This window comes from Podarcis melisellensis, assembly GCF_964234715.1.
Source record: "Podarcis melisellensis genome assembly, chromosome: 9".
NCBI classification, from domain to species: Eukaryota; Metazoa; Chordata; class Lepidosauria; order Squamata; family Lacertidae; genus Podarcis; species Podarcis melisellensis.
In genome coordinates this window covers 36,102,351-36,121,737 of record NC_138541.1, presented here as the reverse complement: position 1 = coordinate 36,121,737, position 19,387 = coordinate 36,102,351, and the positions used below count along the sequence as shown (strand labels likewise).

Below are 19,387 nucleotides of genomic sequence, written 5' to 3'. Positions count from 1 at the left end.
TTTTACACAAGCTAAAGCAGGGGTCAGCAAACTTGTTCAGCAGGGGGCCGGTCCACTGTCCCTCAAACCTTGTGGGCAGACTATATTTTTTTTGGGGGGGGGAATGAATGAATTCATATGCCCCACAAATAACCCAGAGAGGCATTTTAAATAAAAGCACACATTCTACTCATGTAAAAACACACTGATTCCCGGACCGTCCGCAGGCCGGATTTAGAAGGCGATTGGGCCTTAGTTTGCCTACCCATGAGCTAAAGCTTCCAGACCAACCTTAAGGGCAGCCCTACACAGTGTGTATTACAACAGTCCAATCCTTAGGTTACCAGTGCATGGATCCCTCTGGTCATCGGATCCCTGTCCAGAATCTGGCACAACAGCCAAAACTGAGAAAGGGTGCCTTCAGCCGCTGTTAACCTCCACTGACAACAATGAGCACCCCTAGACTATTCGTACTAGTCCTAGATATTTTGCTTGGTTTTTAGCAGTTGGTTTTCTGCCAGCCAGCTGCCCAACATGAGTTTGACACGGCTTGTGAGGAGCCAAGACTGTTGCCTTTTGGAACCTAGCCTAACTGTGCTGATGACTGGAGAGGGAAAGTTTACTTCTTTCTATAATATATCTTCATTTCAGATATTGAATTCAAAGAAGGAGAAACAGAACACTTTGTTGAGGTTGAAGTTTTGTATGATGGAGTGAGAGAAATGCGTGAAGCATTCACAGTGCACCTGAAACCAGATGAGAATATGGTAGCTGAGACACAGGTAAGAACTAGGTTATTTTTGGTTAGTTGTGGACACAATTGCCTTTGATCATGATGATTCAGAAACAGCAACAAATAAAAGTGTCGCTGTTTTTTTACTTCCTTAGATGCCAATTTTGAGGACCAAACTAGACTGGAAGCCTAGGATCAGGTCTCCTGCTTTTTTTTTTTAAAAAAAACACCTTTGGTATCAGATACGCAGGACCTCAAATCTAAACAGAACTGTGACACTGAAGGAAGTTTCATCCTTCTCCCTTTTACTTAATTTGAAATCCTTCCCCCTAGGTGCTATTTGAGAAATGTGTTCAAATACAATCTAATCGTACCTAGTTGGACCCTCAATGAAAAATACCTATTTTTATTATGTGCCTAATCTGTGCTCAAACATTATCTGTTTTGTGGCAGAACTTATTTCACATACAAACAGCCATCTGATGTCATCTGGTTGTTTGTTTGCTTTTATTAAAAGTTTTGGAAATTGAGTTAGCTTAGTGCATTTTTTTAAAAAAGATACCTTATAACAGACATAGTGTGGATCCAAATGTTTCCTTACTCCAGTGGAAAGGAACCTTTCTGCTCCATCTTGCAAAGGTTGCAGTATAAAAGTTTACAGTAGAAGCAGCATGCCTGCAGATGGAACCTTCTTTTCTGCCTTTCCTTTCAGATGAACAAAGCTATTGTGTACATTGAAGAAATGGACAGTGTGGCAGATGTGACTTTCCCAGCTGTGCCCCAGGTTGTCTCTCTCTTGCTGTATGACGACACTGCTAAAAGCAAAGGAAACCCCCAGCCTCCAACTGGCTACCCTGTTGTGTGTGTAACGGTACGCTCTGCTCTGCCAGCTCTTCTCCAGATTATATTTTCTAAAGGTCTGCTACTAGCTAGGAAGTGAACACTTTCTGGATGTGTAAAACAGTGGCATGGATCCCCTTGGGAGGTGGTGGCCTCTCCTTCCTTGGAGGTTTTTAGGCAGAGGTTGGATGGCCATCTGTCATGGATGCTTCAGTTGAGATTCCTGCATTGTAGGGGGTTGGACTAGATGACACTTGGGTTCCCTTCCAACTCTACAGTTCTATGTGATTCTATGATCTCCTTAGCTCTCCTAGAGGCTTAAGGCATGCATTCAATTTCAGTACTTAGAATTACACACCTCATTTCTCGAGAACTGATATTTGGCATTTTATAGCAGTTTCAGTTTTCAGAGCATATTGTGATCTTCATTTTGCATGCCCGTGAGATGAGTCACTTTTACTCCCATTTCACAGATAGAAAACTGATGTAAAGAGATAGTAAGATGCTCAATACCACTCAATGAGCCGTCCATGGAGGTTGTATCCTATCCAGGTTCTTACTTTTCTGTTTTGGGAAACTGAGGCCAGTTTAAACTTATTAAATTTTCAAGCTCTGGCTCACAATTGGATGAAAGCACAAGAAGAAATGAACTTCAGTTCCTGCCTTTTTTCTGACTTTAGCCAATGCATGGTATCATTTACATATATTATATGACACAGGTTTCTTTTCCTTCCAAGCACCTGGGAGGCATCTGAGCTGTGATAAATTGAAGGCTTTCCACAGTATCAGATTGTTAATTTTATATGCCACATACATTAAGATTCAATTTCTCAATTATTATGAAACTAAAATGCAGCATCTATGGTGATGAAACCAGTAGCAAGAAAAAAAATGAACTTCTTAAATACTAATGCAACATGAGGAAAAATACATTTTACTTAGAATTTGATCTGAATTATTTACTTTCCTGGAGCATGTTTAGATATAACTCAATGGATTCATTGTATGTTTCTATTTAACTTCAGGCATGCAACCCCAAATATTCAGATTATGACAAGACTGGATCTATTTGTGCTGCTGAAAACATCAATGACACGCTGACTTTGTATCGCTGGCTTGTCAGCGCTCCAAGTGGCAGTGATGGGGTTACCAGTCCCATGCGAGAAGTGGACTCCAACACTTTCTTCACCAACACCAAGTCCATTGCCTTGGACTCCATATATTTCCAGGCTGGTTCGAGGGTCCAGTGTGCAGCACGTGCTGTCAATGCCAATGGAGATGTGGGTTTAGAATTACTGAGCCCAATTTACACAATAAACAGAGGAGAAGGTAAGGAAGCAGAAAGTCTTCATGAATGAAGTAAAATCAAGAGGTTTTTGTGAAGCTGAAATAGATGTTTGTTTCAAAGGGCTTTTTTATAGTTCAAGGACACACACAGCGGATGTGAAGCACGGGATGTAGGAGATGTGGTTGGGGAGGGGGGTCTATCCTGGGGAAAGTTTGGGGGCCAGATAGAAAAGCTTGGAGGGCCACATTCAGATCCAGTCCTGAGGTTCTCATCCTCTGCAAAGTTGTATAGTATATGTCTGCTTCTTGTAGCGCTTTCACCTTAATGAAATGGGTGGAAAGGCTATGGAAATCAGTGACTTTGCACACAGGGATGTTATGGCCGTTTTGCCGATGTGCTGAGCCAAGCCATGGTTTGACTGAGCATGTCATCCAACCCCTGGCTCATGTTTCATTTCCCCTGCTGAACTACAAGCTGTAAACCAGAAGGCAAACCTTGGTTGTAGCCCATCACGTATTTTGTCCTGTTATCATATTTTGCACTTCCACCAAGAGTTTCCTTACATCTTGCAGCTGAAACTGTAAAGTAGGCAAGTTCCATAATCAAAGCAAAGAGCTCTGCTCTCACATGTCTGCTCTGCAACCTGCTGGAACTGGATGTTTAATCATATATGGATGAGTATATGGATCATACCTGTGGGTATGATCCCACAGGCAGGCACAGGCCCAATATAACTTAGTTTCATCATCAGGAAGTGAAATAAAAGGGCAATATCAGTCCGTACAGCAGTTCCTGTGAATGAGAGACCAAGATGGCGCCATCTGTGATGCATAGTATAGCTTCTGTCTTTCCCGTGGAGGTAGAGGAAAGCTTCATCCCACACTGGTTCCTGTCCTCTTGAATTGGGGGTGGTGCTGCATGGAAGAAAAAGTGGCCCTGCTGCTACTCAAGTAAACTGGGGCTGTGCTCAGTAGTGTTGGCTTCACAATCAGATCAAGAGTATATTATGTCAACCATAAGATTCCATGAGTTTTTAAAGTATCAGCATTTTAAAATTTGGTTCTTCCAAGGAAAGGCAAAGCTGAATTGCTCTCACTTTGTTTTTAATCAACCTTTTGCCCTTTTCCACGTAGGATTGTGTCAGCCCCGTATACCAGGGACGGTCGGAGCAGAACCTTTCTCAGCCAGAATACGTTACACAGGTCCTGATGATCCTGACTATTCCAACCTGATCAAATTAACAGTTACAATGCCTCATATGGATGGTAAGTAGCAGACACGTGCATTTGATTAATACTGAACAACAACTGGTGCAGCACTATCTGTCATCACAATCACATGACTGGTGATTCATGGTTAAACACTTGGATTCACCCTCTCAATATGGGATGGTGACCACCAACTTAAATGGGTTTAAAAATCATGGAGATAAGGCTACCATTGGTGCTAGTTGTGATGCTATCCTGCCCCTGAATGTACCAGTTGTTAGGGAAGAACTGTGGAATTCTCATGGTTGCCCACTGTGCAAAACAGGTTGCTTTATATGGCTTTTCTTACATGTCCTCCTATTTTCAGGGATGCTGCCAGTTATATCAACTAGACCTTTGTCCAATTTTGAGCTGACTCTTAGCCCTGATGGCACTCGTGTAGGAAATCACAAGTGCTCAAACCTCTTGGATTATAACGAAATTGAGACAACTTACGGATTCATCACAGAGGAGACCAAGAACCCAGAAGTGATTGGAGAAACTTCACCCTACCAGTACAGCAGCGCTGTGCGATCTGCCAAGACCTTGCGTTTCTACCGTAACCTCAATCTGGAGGCCTGCCTGTGGGAGTTTAACAGCTACTATCACATGTCAGAACTGCTGACCGACTGCAGTGGCTCCATTGGCACAGATGGTCAGGTATGCTGCGTGCATGAAAAGCAAGCCTATGTAACTGAAAAGAAAATGCTAGCATTATGCCCAGTTGCATGCACTTGAGTTTCCGGCATGGGAACTTGCGAAGCTGCCTTTATACAAAGACAAACTATTCACCTATCTAGCCTTATTTGTCCATTTATCTACTCCGAATGGTGGTGGCTCTTGTGGGTGAGGTCCTTTACATCCCTCACTGCCTGACTCATTTAAATGGGCGGGCTCTGCCACTGAGCCCGTCTCTATGGAAGCCATGGGGCGATAATTGAGTTTTATATGGCAGCTGAAGGGTATCTTGGCATCTGCTCCATAACTGTACTTAACGGGTTTGTGGAAGTAGGATTTAGTTTCCTTTCTTGTGTTTTGCTTTTCTGTGCGATACTTGATGCATTTCCAGTACTACCCGTGTTGTTATTAATGGTCCATATCTTAGAACAGGTTGAGTTTAAACACCAAATAGTGACTCTACCATCGGAAATTAATTTGCTTGGCAAAATGTCGTCATTGACGGTTTCTTAAGACATCTCTGTGGCACACTGAAATAGTCAGGGGGATGGGGCTGCACAAGATTGAAAATCAAAGCTTCTTGAAAAAATACTTTACTTAGTGTTCCTAAGACTCAGGTGCCCTAAGGAACTACATTTCCCAAGGAATCTGGTTTCTGGAGCACAGCTATGTCAGGTATAATGAAGCTCCCTGGTGCTGGTGTTTGGCGTCTCCACTGCCAGGTAAGTTTGGATGAAAGTGGAGGCTGGTGCCAAGCTCATAATGATCCACACCAAGATTTCAAAGGAACTTTGGGAGCAAATCCTTTTAAACCATCATTAATATTTAGAAACATTTGGTAAAAGTGAGGGGCTTTCTATTCCCTCCAATTTCCTTTATTTCATTCTGTTCGGGATTCACTCTTCTTAGTGTAACTTTACAGAGACTAATGGAGTAATTTTGTTTTAATTTGCATTATAATGAGATTATGGAGTCTTGTGTCTGTAATTCCCAGCAGCCCCTGCTGCTACTCTGGCCTGCTCTTCCCTGGCAAACACAGAAGCCTAAGATGTTACATTTTGAACCTTTTACTTCTATGCCACTCCGTTGGTGGCTGCAAGCTTCCTTGTTTATCTGTCCTATTAAACCACTCTCTACTGTTAGCCACAAGTCAGTGTGATTGCTGGAACCCACCCAGGTCAATACAGAGCTTGCTAAATCTGAATTGCCTTTAGCACTTAACTCTGATCCTGGTTATACAGGCACACTTGTTACGGTACCTTCAGATTAGGTACAACATGACAGCCTGGCTGAAAACTGGTAGAAACAGCTACCTGCTTGTGGTAGCTGCATCTGGTTTTGTTTTTTTAGCTTGCACCTGTGCCAGCTGTGCTTTCTTACGCCAAACAGGTTTCGTTCTCATTTATCCAGAGCAGAGCCTGCCATGAACACATGAAGCTAACTTATATTGAGTTCATCATTGACCCATCCATCTCTAACTAGCTGCAGCATTCTGGTGCATCATATGGAGATCTTTTCCAACCCTTCTAGCTAAAATATTTGAAATCTGGAGACAGAGACGGGTCCAGGATTTATTTACTGGGGGCAGAGGGTGGAAGTTGGAGCTTTCTGGGATTTTTGCATGCAGATAATGTGCATGGCCATTGAGCTACGGCCCCTCCCTGATTTGCCAATTATCACAGACCTCCTTTACAGGAATAGTGGCCCAGTGTAGGTTTTGCTTCTTCCACACAAGTCTAACATTCCCATTTGCTGGGCTCCAAGAAATTGCCACAAACAGCATGGCAGTCATGTGCAGTGACTGTCAAATACTATGCATGACCTCATTCGAAACACTATTTGATTTATGACGAACACTGCTCACCTCAGTAACCAAGATGGATGTGGCATGGGAGCTCACTGCATACACAGCACTGCAGTGACATGGACATTGCAGTCACTTGCTGGGCAGGCAAGAGTGAGGTCTGGCACACAGTGTGCTCCTGACAAGGGAATGATATACTGATTTGCACTAATACAGACAGTCTTCTAGAGAGCCCACATGTGAAAACCAATGAATGATTGATCTCATCTATCTTTAATCTGACTCATTCCCAACTTAAATCTTTACAACATTCCCTTGATTAGTAAAAGCTGACGGGTAACTCAGCATCTTGTATTGAAACCAACTATTATTGTAAAACTGTAAGGAAAGCAAAATGAAGAGTGTCAAAAACTCGCTTGTGCAGTCATGTTGGCTCATACCACACACAAAGGTTTCTAGTGGTTTCCCTGCCCCTTCTTTAAAATTCATGACAGTTGTAGCAAAATAGTTCTGTATGTAGTTCAGCTGTTGGTTGTTTCCAAATGCATATGCTCCCCTGTTAGTCACCTCTGCCCAGCCGCCCCCATCTGGACTCTGCTCATTAACTCAGCCTCCTGCCTCTATCTAGCAGCACCTCTAGAGAACACACACAAGGGTTTAGCATCTTGTAGCTTGAAGCTGCCTAGCAACAAGGCTTGGACTTTCACAAAGGATTCCCAGACTCAGAGGCAGGCACGTTCTATTTCATATGCCATTAAGTTAATCAGTAGGACCATAACATGATGCTCGTTAGTGAGCATACATGATCATCTTTTAAACTGTGTGGCACTAGATGTTGCATGTGTACATTGGATTTTTGTGTGAAGGACATAAACCTTTTCACCACATGATAAGCCCTTGTCCCTTGGATTTCAAAAGCCCCTTTGCCATGAAATACATGTGGAGCCACTTTCAGAGAGAGAAGCAAAGATTTCCATTTATGTGCTGCTTAAATGGTAAAGGGTAAAAGGACCCCTGACCATTAGGTCCAGTCGTGGCCGACTCTGGGGTTGCGGTGCTCATCTCACTTTATTGGCCGAGGGAGCCGGCGTACAACTTCCAGGTCATGTGGCCAGCATGACTAAGCTGCTTCTGGCAAACCAGAGCAGCACACGGAAACGCCGTTTACCTTCCCACCGGAGCGGTACCTATTTATCTACTTGTACGTGCTTTCGAACTGCTAGGTTGGCAGGTGCAGGGACCGAGCAACGGGAGCTCACTCTGTCACGGGGATTCGAATCGCCGACCTTCCTATCGGTAGGTCCTAGGCTCTGTGGTTTAACCCACAGCGCCACCCGCGTCTCTTATGTGCTGCTTACACACAAGTAAAAGATGCCTGTGTTGACAGCAAACTCATTTGCAGTAAGTGTATCACTGCAACATGGGATTTTATCTTGCAAGTTCAAGGAAGATGAAATATGACATTGTAGTGAATGGGTTAACATTATTTATTCATTCATTATTTTATTTATAGTAGTCATAGCACAACAAGAAGAAAAACATAACAATAAAAGAAAATAACTGTTCAGTCATTAAAAGCAGCAGCAGTAGTATTGTTTCAACTAAATTTTACTCAGAGTGCACCTTTTGAAATGAATGGACCTGGCTCAGTTAGGTTTACTCTGAGTAAAACTTGGTTGAAACAGTCATGCAGGTGGGAACCCTGGCCTGTTGGTCCATGGAGGCTTAAAGATGTCTTCCACCTGTCAGGAGTCACCACTCTTAACACCATTGTGCATGCAGTAAACATGTATATATATACATGGCATAATGGGCTAGACAAGAGCATCTTGAATTTTTTGTTGATGATAATTGAAATAAAATTAGGATCATTTACTTGCCATATCAAGGTTGGGAAATCTGTGGCTGCCCAGATGTTATTGGACTCCAACTCCCATGGTGTGATAGAAGTTGGGAATCCAGCATAATCGATAGGGCAAGTCAGTAAAGATTTGAGTTGCATTTTAATTTTGATCAAAGGCCGAGGAACTGCTTTCATTTTTGAGTGTTTCTTATTGTTTGGATTCTGAGCAAGTCATAGCATGTGTTTATTAATGTCTGGACTTTTGACTGGCCCATTTCTTAACTGCCATGTGATTTGTTATCAGTGCTGAAAGTTAAGTAAAGGGGAAATGGGAAGCAAGCTTCAGTTTTAACTTCCCCAAACTATCTGCATTGTTGTTTCTTTAAATGACCATTTCACTGAACAAGAGCTTAATCATTACCCATTCACTTCCAGAAAGTTGGACCGGAATGCACTGGAGGTCACAAACGATTGTGAGACTGTTAGTATCAACTTAATCCTATAATAGGGACTTAGCTGTAACTCCAGATTACACTTTGGGATGACTGTCAAGTCAATTCCAGGGTGTTTGTGTTCTTTGCCAGGGTTGCATCTCAGAAGCCAGCAAGAGTGTTTGCCTGTCTGCCTGCCGGCTTGGATTTGATCCGTGCTTCATTCTCTCACACTTCAACACAAGCTGCAATTCATTCATAAATCATCAAAGTGGATTTCTAATCAAAGCCAGTGAAGTTTGTTCAGGAGCCAACATGTACACACTCAACATCTGTCAAACTCAGCAACTCAGGACGGAATGAGGATGAGACTTAATACCATTCCCAGAATGGTTGTGAAATTGACTTCTCAGGATGCAATCTGAACATAGCATAACCAAATACTATGGTGTTTTGCAGGTGTTAAATCTGGTCCAGTCATATGTGACTCTGCGAGTGCCCCTGTATGTCTCCTACGTCTTCCATTCCCCGGCTGCTGTTGGAGGCTGGCAGCACTTTGACTTGCAGTCTGAGCTCAAGCTCACCTTTGTGTATGATACTGCCATTCTTTGGAAGGACGGCATAGGAAGCCCACCAGAAGCTGAGCTCCAAGGTGATTTTGTTCAGTTCTTATTTAATTGAAGCATTTTTATCTACTTTTCAGCTGAAATAGGGTTTCCAGAATGGCTCACAATGACCAATAATGGCAGCCCCTGACCCTGGGTTTACAATGTTGAGTACATTTTACTTTTTATTATTATTACAAATAATTTATTCATCACCTTCAACACTCTCTGTGTGCTCCTCCAAAATTGTACCAGCATATTGTTTTGGCGGGGAAACATGAAAATTTTGCCCAGAGGAGATTGGTACCCCATGTTTGCAAATAGAGTTATTCCACTGAAATCAAACAATCTGAAAATCACAGTAAACTGGGATGTACGTAGCACCTGATATTCTCAAATGCTAGAAGTGGCAAAGCTTTAATACCTTTTTGTATATAGTAATGACAATGGTTGTTTGAATTTAGGCTCCCTCTACCCAACCAGCATGCAGATCAATGATGAAGGGCGGCTTGTTGTCTACTTCAGGACTGAGATTCGATTCAGAGGGCAATTTGTGATGTCCCACCCAGGTAAGATTAGCTTTTTGCTTTCTACCTTAGGTATGCAATGAATCTTAAATTCTCCTTATTTTTTTTGGGTGGAGATTTTGTTTTGCTTTTTGTGATCAAAGAGAAGTGAAATATTTCTTTTCAGAGATCATAAGAAGCCCTTGTGTGCCACTGTGTGCTGGATGGCAACATTCATTCCATTATAACAACGTGTCCCTTTCCTTGACAGGTACTTCTTTGTCATCAATGGTGATGTCTGCTGATCACCCTGGCCTCACATTTACACTCAGCCTTTCTCAAAGTGAACAAACCTTCCACCAGCCTATGCAGCAATGGAAATTTGTCTCAGATTTTGCTGTGAGTGCCAACAATGCAGTTTTCTGTGGTACCTTTTGAGGGGGGTGGGGAGGCTTGTGGCTGTTACATAATACATTGTTCTCACAACTCTATGATTGGTTAAGCTGATAGATTGTGTGTTCTCCAAAACCAACACATCTGCGTATTTTGTCCAGCATTTTGCTACCCAGCAAGCTTCATGTCTGAATACATGGATGAACATCACTTCTCCAAATTCAACACCATTACAGTGTCCCCTGCTGGGCACAAACTATGGAGAAAGTTATGCCCAATTCACACAGTGCCTCTTGGAATCTGAAATGTAAAATTTTCTCAATTCCAAAAAAAATCATCAGTACTTTTTATTCTTTATTAACTGAACTGGTGTTTTCTTAAGTTTTGAATTTAATGTTTATCATATAGACTTATTGTAGTTCTTTTATTTTCAGATTTTGGGGGTATGGGGTCCTTTGCTTTGTATGTATTTGGGGTTTTTTATGTTGTAAGCTACTTTGGGCTTCCTTTTAGGGGAGAAAAGCAAAATGCAAATAAATGATGAGATAGTGGAAGATTTATATACCAAAGATATGTCAGCCTCAACATTGGTTTCGAATGATAACTTCAGTCACCTGTGATTCTTACTGCTAGAAGGAAAGCCATAATGGTTTCACCTTAATTAAAATATAAAATACCTGTCAGCTCTGGATGCAGACAGAAATGAACACCAATCTTTTAAGCCCTTTCTTGAATCCTAAGCATATCCAGCCCTAAATATGTTTGCTCAGAAGTACATCCCATTGAGTTCAGTGGGGTTGCACGTTAGGATTGTAGGAAGACAAAAAGAGTTGCATGATGTGGGTGGGTGTCAGAATCAGTGAGAAGAAACAGCTGATGCTCTGCTCAGAAGCAGCCACCATGATTCTTAAAAAGTAGATGCCCAAAACAGATGAATTTAAACAGCCAAGTGAAGCAGTATTATGCCAAAGAGACCATTGACAAATGTAGTATCTTTTTGTTGTGTGTGTGTGTGTGCATGTATTAAACTAAAACACTTTTAAACAAAAACTTCATATTCTGATCTTGCACCCCTTATTGTAGGTACGTGACTATTCGGGGACTTACACTGTGAAACTTATCCCCTGTATTGCTGCACCCAGCCAAGAATATACCCAGCCTGTCATTTGTAGCCCCCGGGAGCCAATCACCTTTGATCTAGATATCAGGTTCCAGCAGGTAAAACCTCTCTTGTGTTTAATGCTCTCAACAAAGTATTTTGACTGCATTTATCTGGCACATCATGCACACTCCCTTGGCAATTAAATTGAACTAAATTGTTTACTTGTGCAGCTCATCAGTAGTAGAGTCGGTACTTGTTTTACATACTGTATTTTTTATTTTCCACTGACTTAGAAGAGCTGGTCCTGAATATTTAAAAATCCACCTACTTGGGGTGAAGAGTGGGGAGCAGAATTAATGTTTAAATTTACAGTGGACTGTATCCAGTGGTGACTTTGAGCTAGCCAAAGAGCCAAACAAGAGACCCCATTTTGCCATGGTTCTTGCACTAAGCCGCTATTGGATACAACCAATCTTCTTTGCCATTAACTGTAGTGCTAAACTTGGGTGTGGAATTTGATGTCCCACTTGAAAATCACAGCCCTGTGCCAAGTTATTTTTCCTCTCTCCCCGTAATTTTGGCACACTTATCTGCGTGCTATGTTTCCCTGTATCTTCTCCATATCACTTGGCTGGGAAGGATTGCGGATGGTTACAGGGAAAGAGTAGAGCTCATTTGACATGCCCACCACTTTGGGCAGCAGCTCCATGTCCCTTTCCACTCTTGAAGTAGAAGAGAGGGCACTTCAGTGTAGAGCTACTAGCTAGCACAAGAGGGCTGCATTGTAGTAACTGATTTGGACTGTACCACTGATGGTGTCTTGCTGGTCCTTGGTCTCTCATTTTTAACCAGCTGCATTGAGCATCAAAACTAGCACAGTCCTTTAGTGATTTGTGAGTGTTTGGCCCAAAATCCTTCTCCTGGAAGTGCCATAAGATGGGAGGGATCAGCCAAGATTTAAAAGCTATACTGAGCCTAATGAATGGGAAGAAGAGGGGCATAATTCATTAGTAGTGGTTTATATGCAGAAGGCCCCAAGATCAATGCCCAAATCACCAGTTAAAGGAATCAAATAAGGAAGTGATGGGAAGGATCTTAGCCTGAGTCTTCAGAAGCTACTGCTCTTCAGCATTGATAATACAAGCCTAGGTGGACCACTGGTCTCACTCAGTATGGTTGTCTTCAAGACTTCTGCACTATATTATGAATAGAACTTTCTGATGAAAGTGTGTTTCTTCTAATAAATGGGTTAATGGATTCAGTCTGCTTGCACAGACTCTGCTCTTGTGCAAAGAGGTTGTGGTTGTTGTTATTTTCATTTCTATACTGCTTTATATTTTTAAGAAGAAAAATCTCAAAGTGGTTTATGACTACATTAACACATCAGTTAAAACAATCCAGAATAAAACATTACCAAATAAGTTCAAGTATACAGTCAAAACAACATAATTAACAGGAAACTAAAATATTATCTTAAATATTTCATAAGAAAAATTACTAAAGAAAGTTAAATATAAAATATACATTTAAAACAGCATAATTAGCTGTTTTAAATTTGAAGGGCTAAAGCAAGCAAGCTGATGTTGAGCAAGCATCAGAAAGAACTGAAATTGAGAAACTAATAGCTGAGTTTCAAAACAGTGATTCTTTTTCTTTTTATATAGGTCAGTGACCCGGTAGCAGCTGAATTCAGTCTAAACACCCAAATGTTCCTGTTGTCAAAGAAGGACCTCTGGCTTTCTGATGGCTCCATGGGATTTGGAGAAGGAACAGATGTTGCATTCACAGAAGGCAAAGAAATAGTTTTACTCTTTACATATAGATGCTGGCATGCTACTTTTAGCATCGTGTTAGGATCAATTAATGTTCTTTCTTCTTAATATTATTCCCCACCTTTGACTAATGCTATGATTTCATAGTTGAGAACGTGAAAAGGGAATAGAAAAAGGAGGCGTGTTTTGAAGGAAGAAGATGCTTTAATAAAAGTTACCAGGAAAAATAGCTCTGGTTAGGCTTCAAGGGTGTTTTAAAGGGTGGCTGTATTTAAGAACCATTTCTTGAGTTTGAAAGTTCTTGAACAAAGTGACCCTGAATGAAATTGCTATTAGAAAGTAGGATTCATAGTGTTCATAATGTGTTGCATACTCAAACTGTTGCTAGGAAAGCAAAACCATCTGTTTGATCAGTACTTAATTAACATCTATTATGCAGAACCCCCTGGGCTTGTGTGGTTGGATATGGGTTGCCCCCTAGTGAGGAAAAGTGGGGTTGCACTCAACATGTCTTGACAAGATGGTTGTATCTCTGAGAAATGCAAAGAGAACGCTTAACTAGGATTGATGTGAAGTCATTTAGCAAGATAAGCTTGTGCAAATTCACTTTAACATTAGTCAGCCCAGTAAGTGAAAGCCTGATTCTACCATCCTGATTGCAAAGTTACTTTGCTAACCAAGTAAGGTTAGCACCATTGTGTACATCATGCAAATTGAGCACAATTGCTTTACAGTGGTACCTCGGGTTACATATGCTTCAGGTTACATCCGCTAACCCAGAAATAGTACCTCGGGTTAAGAACTTTGCTTCAGGATGAGAACAGAAATTGTGCTCCGGCGGTGCAGCGGCAGCGGGAGGCCCCATTAGCTAAAGTGGTGTCTCAGGTTAAGAACAGTTTCAGGTTAAAAACAGACCTCCAGAACAAATTAAGTACGTAACCAGAGGTACCACTGTATTATGAACAATTTTATTCTGCTTGACATGAGGGGCAAGAAGTAGTCCCTTGAAGCACCATTTCCTTTTCTGCTCTGGTTTCTTTTTAGCAGACATTACTTGTACATTTTAAAGTCCAACTTTGCTGACAAGAAGCCTAAAAATTTGCATATGCACAAAATGAGAGATTCTCAGAATGCTTAATTCTGCACATTTCAAATTCTGTGCAAGAGCAATATTTTGGTGAAGTTATGAGATGCAAATGGTCCACTTAACAACTGGGGGTGGGGTGCAGGGGAGAAGTTATGAAAAGAATGTATTCAAACATTCTCACTACTAAAAAAAAGAGCCCCAAACTTTGGTATCAGAAATGGAGTGGTTTCAGCTGGATACTTACAGCACCAACAGAGACTTAAGGGTTCCTGGTTTCCGACCTCAGTGACCCATGCTTTCTAGACAAGGTGTGAGGAACCTTTGGCCCTTCAGATGTTGCTGAACGTCAGCTCCCAACAACCCCAGCAAGCATAGACAATAGTCAGAGGTGGTAGAAGTTGCAGTTCAGCAACATCTGAAGGGCCAAAGGTTCATAACTTGCAGCTAGTTCAAAATACTGTGGCTCACTTGCTAATGCAAGTCACATTAATAGAGCCTACCTTGCAACAACTTCATTGGCACCTGGTATGTTTTGGCCTTTTAAAAAATGGAGCGGAGGACCTAGATCTCTGTTGGATTGCCTTCCCCTTTATCAGTTCACATTTTCATCTGAGACTTCTCTCCAGGTACTTCTGCTTTCTGAAGTGCAGCAGATGGTGACATACAAAAGAGTCCTCACCTCTGGAATGCTTTCCCAGAGATGTTCACAGGGTGCCTGTCTTAGGCATCAGGGAAAAATATCCCTGCCCCCCCAAAAAACTTTAAGAAATATTGAGATCTTTGGAGCATTAAAGGTGTTTATGCTGTGTTTTGGGATACCGGGCTTTATATAAAGTAGTACACATTTTATTTTATTGTATGTTTTTAATTACATTTATTGTAACAAAAATAATTGATGTTAATTATTTCTATATTGTATATTATTAGTCTTCTATTGTCTGCCCTATGGGGTCTGATTGCGTTTGAAGGTAAGGGGTATCAATGGTATTCCTAAATAACTTTTTCTAAAAATATTTCTAGGCTCTGAAATCTATGGTCGTGTCATGGTGGATCCTGTCCAGAATTTAGGAGATTCTTTCATCTGTAACATCGAGAAGGTGTTTTTGTGCACTGGGGCTGACGGGTATGTCCCCAAGTACAGTCCGGATAACAAGGAATATGGTTGCCTAGCAGACTCCCCTTCCCTCTTATACAGATTCAAGATTCTGGTATGTACCATGGTACACTACAGCACAGTCCTAATACAACAAGTTTGAAATCCTGAATGTAATAATGTACCAGTGTTGGTTTCTTTGTCTTCTAGGATAAAGCTCAGCCTGATACCCAGGCAAAAGTGTTTGGAAATATGGCCTTCAATGCAAAACTCGCTGTTGATCACATAGATGGTTATCCTTTGGTAAAGCAGCCAGGGTCTGATGGATTCAGCATGTTGTCGACTCCGCTATTCCAGGTAACCTCTGAGAGCAATATTGTTCCAGAACCTTTGTATGTTGGAAACTAGCTTCCTAACTAGCAAGGTATTTTTCAAAACTCTTGCAGTTTTTCGAAACGCAGCCTTATGCATAAGAGTGATTTTTTTTTAAAAAAAAGTGTTCTGGGAATTTTGTCAAAAACGTTTTTTGCTTTCTTTGTCATATAAATTTACATGAAAGACAATTTTGGGCACCATCAATCCAAACCTATTTATTATGAAATCTTTTTTCATGTCAGTAGAACTAAATAAATAAAACAGTTAAATGTTATTGATCAAGGGATGCATAATCCTCGCCTTCAAATACCTCCTGGAATAGATTGTAAACATTCCATCTTAAATCAAGGGACATGTTTTATGTTTGCATACAGTGTTGTTAAAGTCTGCCCCCCTCCCATGCAAAATAGCATTGTCATGTTATTTTTGTGTCAGGAGCAGTACTCTGGGTGACAGTCATATTTGAAATCTTGAGCCCCAGAGAGATTAGGAGGCATTTAGCAACTTAAATTTGCTTAAAGTTGTCATGTGTGTTTTTAATTTAACAGGTAGCAGCAGGTCGAGAATGGTACATCCACACTATCTACATGGTTCGGTCCCGTGAGAATGCCCACAGAGGCCTTGGAAAGAGAAGTGTCGAGTACCATCACTTTTTATCTTCAGCCAGTGGAATCCCAGGTGCTACACATTCTGGTCGCAGTCGGAGAGCCATCTCGGATGCTCCTACGCTTGCGCAAGATATCAGTGCAGATAAGAATAGAGGCACCAACATCCAGCACATAGCTCTTGACCGGTCTAACAAAATTGTTATTGAGCAGAAAGATTGGTCCCCGCCAGGTAAACCGTATGAGAAGCCGGTCCTGGAAATTACTGGAAGCGACATGGAAGACAGGATTGTACCTATTGTCGGAGGTGCAGCTGGGCTGCTGCTTCTGATCAGCACAGTTTTGATTATCATCTTCCTACTGAAGAGAAAGGGACGTTCTACTAATGGGAAAGCAAATTCCTGCACTGGCTATTCCAGCAGTAATGAAACTGTGACCACGCGGCACAGCAGCAGTGATAGCTCTGAAGTCTAAATCACATCACAAAGGTGAGGGTTGTTGTTTGAAGATACTTCATTTCATCATAAAAACTGGTGTTGGGGGGCTGTGTTTGCACAGACTTGGGAGCTGCCGTGTTGGTGCTAGGTTGTGTGAGATATCCAGCATACAAAAAGTGTAGCAAACAAGGTGAAGTGTGTAGAAGTGTGAGTGCTTTATTTATAACTTAACTTCCTCCCCACCTACCCAGGAAAACAGGATGGATTCCTGGAATAAACTTAGCTTTCCCCCTTTCTTCTTCAAATGGTGCTAAAAAAGATAAATCATCAGCTAGCAGCTATTAATGTGCCTTACCTACCATCATGAAAGCCTGGTGCTCCTCAAAGGGATATTGATTTCCTTTTTGTTTAACTTGTATGATGTCTAGTTATAACCCGTCTTGTATATGGAAAGGGGTGGTGTGAGGGAGAATGAGAGAAGGGGTCAGATTTTAATGAGATAGGGTAGAAGAAAAGTATCTGTAATTAAATCTCAGGGCAGAATTGTACTGTCTGAGTGGCTGAGAGATACACTGGAAAAAATGGAAAGCTAATTTAAAGAGTATTTCCCAAATGGTATTACAAACACACCTTAATACAAGACGCGAAAGCTGACGCGTCCTTAGTATTTTATCATGCCTTTTACAATAACCCTAAATCATTACTAGATGGCCCTTCCTTTTGTCTGCCTGCAGTTAGTAAAATGTCCATTAGTTTGGCAAATTTTGTAAGATATTGTGAATAACTTAAGACATTTATATCCTATAATTTGTTGTCAGATTCACTGAGCAAAAGAACTAATCCAGCTATGTAATCTCTAAACCATCAAATGCAGCCACTTCAGTAAAGGAACTTGGAATCATTACCACCAAATGTTTTGGTAAAGGGTTGTGCGAAGCATGTTTTCTAATGCTGTAACGGTGGTACGAAGAAGCTAGACTGCATGGTTTCTTATTTGTGTGAAGCAGCACCATGTGGTTCAGGCTGTTCTGTTCCATGTCAGGTAACCCTTTACCTTTGCCCACATTTTTGAAACAATATTTGGCACTGGTCAGCATCTGACAGACTCAAATTGCTGTAAGATGAAGACAGTCACGTCCATGACAACTTAAATACAGCAACCATCTCAGTTTGCCAGTAAGTATATATAACACTAAAAAAATGTAGTTAAAGATTCATTTATTCTACATGCAGCTTTTGTAAATTTCATGTATTCTGCTGAGCATTGCCTACAGCTAAGATAATGGGTTTAGAAGGTCTGTTCACAGAAAATTCAATTATGGAGAATTTTATGCATGTTTACTCAAAAGCAAGTCATAATTTTTATGAGACATGTTCACTAAGCTTCATTGGTCAGATTTTTTTAACAGCTAAGTGGTGGTGCCTATTTTAGAAGTATTTGCTTTTTCATTCAGGAGGTACTTTGTGCCCCAATACTTGTTTCTATCACAAAAGAAACAAACATATATGCAATTACGGTAATTAAAAATTCCTTATTGACTTTAAAACCCCCCAAAGCACATAACTGTAAATAGTGTTGTTAAGAAAAAACCTAAGTGATGAAACTGAACTGGGAAAGCTGTCAATTGATAAATCTGCCTTCTACAAACTAGAGAGCATACACAATATGGTAGGGGCTACAGGCTAGCCCTCCAAACATGGAAATTGAGTTTTACTATGGCAGCTGACCTCAGATACTTCATTTAGCCACTGTGGCCCAGTAGACTGCAGCAACCTTTTGACAAAGGAGAACAGTTACTATGTGTTTAAAAGTCCGCAATCTAAACCTGTTTATGTAATATGTAAACCCCATTGAACTCAGGACTTACAGTGCAATTCTCTAAACTTGCTTGGAAGTAATTGATGCTATGCATTTTAAACTAAGGTAGAGGGGATCTTCCTCCTGCCTACCTGGGACCTGTTTTTTCCAGAGTGCAAGGGAGGGCAAAGCAAATTAATCCAGCAAGTCCCACCAACCCAGTCTCGGGATGCTGAAGCAGATGTTTCAACAATACAAAGTTACTGAAAGGGTCTAAAATGCAAGTATTCCTTCATTACCTCACCTTCTGCGTGACCTGTTACTGACCAGCTCCTTTCTTGCTGTTTATGGAATCAGAGATATAAGCATTAAAACATACATTTGACACTGTTGTATATTTCTGCAATATGCTTATGCTACTACTTGTTTTCCAGATATGAGCAAAGCCGGTTCAGGCAAGCACTGAAACATTATCATTGAATTGTCCTGTCGCTTATACGTTCTTATAATTGTGACCTTACACTTTGCATTGTGAAATTGCCAAAATGTTTTATAAAGGTTTTTTTCTTTAATACATTTTTGTGTGAATTACTTGTCTCCTTACTATTCTTACGCTGTATTACCCCTGAAAATTAAGCTGGTCAGTTCAAACTACCGTATTTTTCGCCCTATAGGGCGCACCTAGGTTTTTTTTTGGGGGGGAGGGGAATAAAGAAAATCCCCCCCCCCCAGGCGTGGGGCTGGGGCGGAGGAAGCCCGAGCTTCCCCCGA

At 41.2% G+C, this 19,387-nt stretch overlaps 1 protein-coding gene across 1 annotated transcript in view; it reads left to right on the top strand.

Annotated features, from left to right (window-relative positions):
* The window catches only part of FREM3 (FRAS1 related extracellular matrix 3), a 79,184-nt gene extending 59,994 nt beyond the window's left edge, over positions 1-19,190 (top strand). Inside the window, exons 12-24 of the mRNA XM_081925871.1 lie at positions 631-761; positions 1,425-1,583; positions 2,578-2,881; positions 3,974-4,105; positions 4,416-4,747; positions 9,303-9,495; positions 9,913-10,017; positions 10,226-10,353; positions 11,431-11,565; positions 13,114-13,240; positions 15,329-15,516; positions 15,612-15,758; positions 16,325-19,190. Coding sequence (XP_081781997.1) covers positions 631-761; positions 1,425-1,583; positions 2,578-2,881; positions 3,974-4,105; positions 4,416-4,747; positions 9,303-9,495; positions 9,913-10,017; positions 10,226-10,353; positions 11,431-11,565; positions 13,114-13,240; positions 15,329-15,516; positions 15,612-15,758; positions 16,325-16,855 — 2,612 coding nt within the window. The 3' untranslated portion in view covers positions 16,856-19,190. The remainder of the gene's footprint in view (positions 1-630; positions 762-1,424; positions 1,584-2,577; positions 2,882-3,973; positions 4,106-4,415; positions 4,748-9,302; positions 9,496-9,912; positions 10,018-10,225; positions 10,354-11,430; positions 11,566-13,113; positions 13,241-15,328; positions 15,517-15,611; positions 15,759-16,324) is intronic.
* Positions 19,191-19,387: the final 197 nt, after the last annotated feature.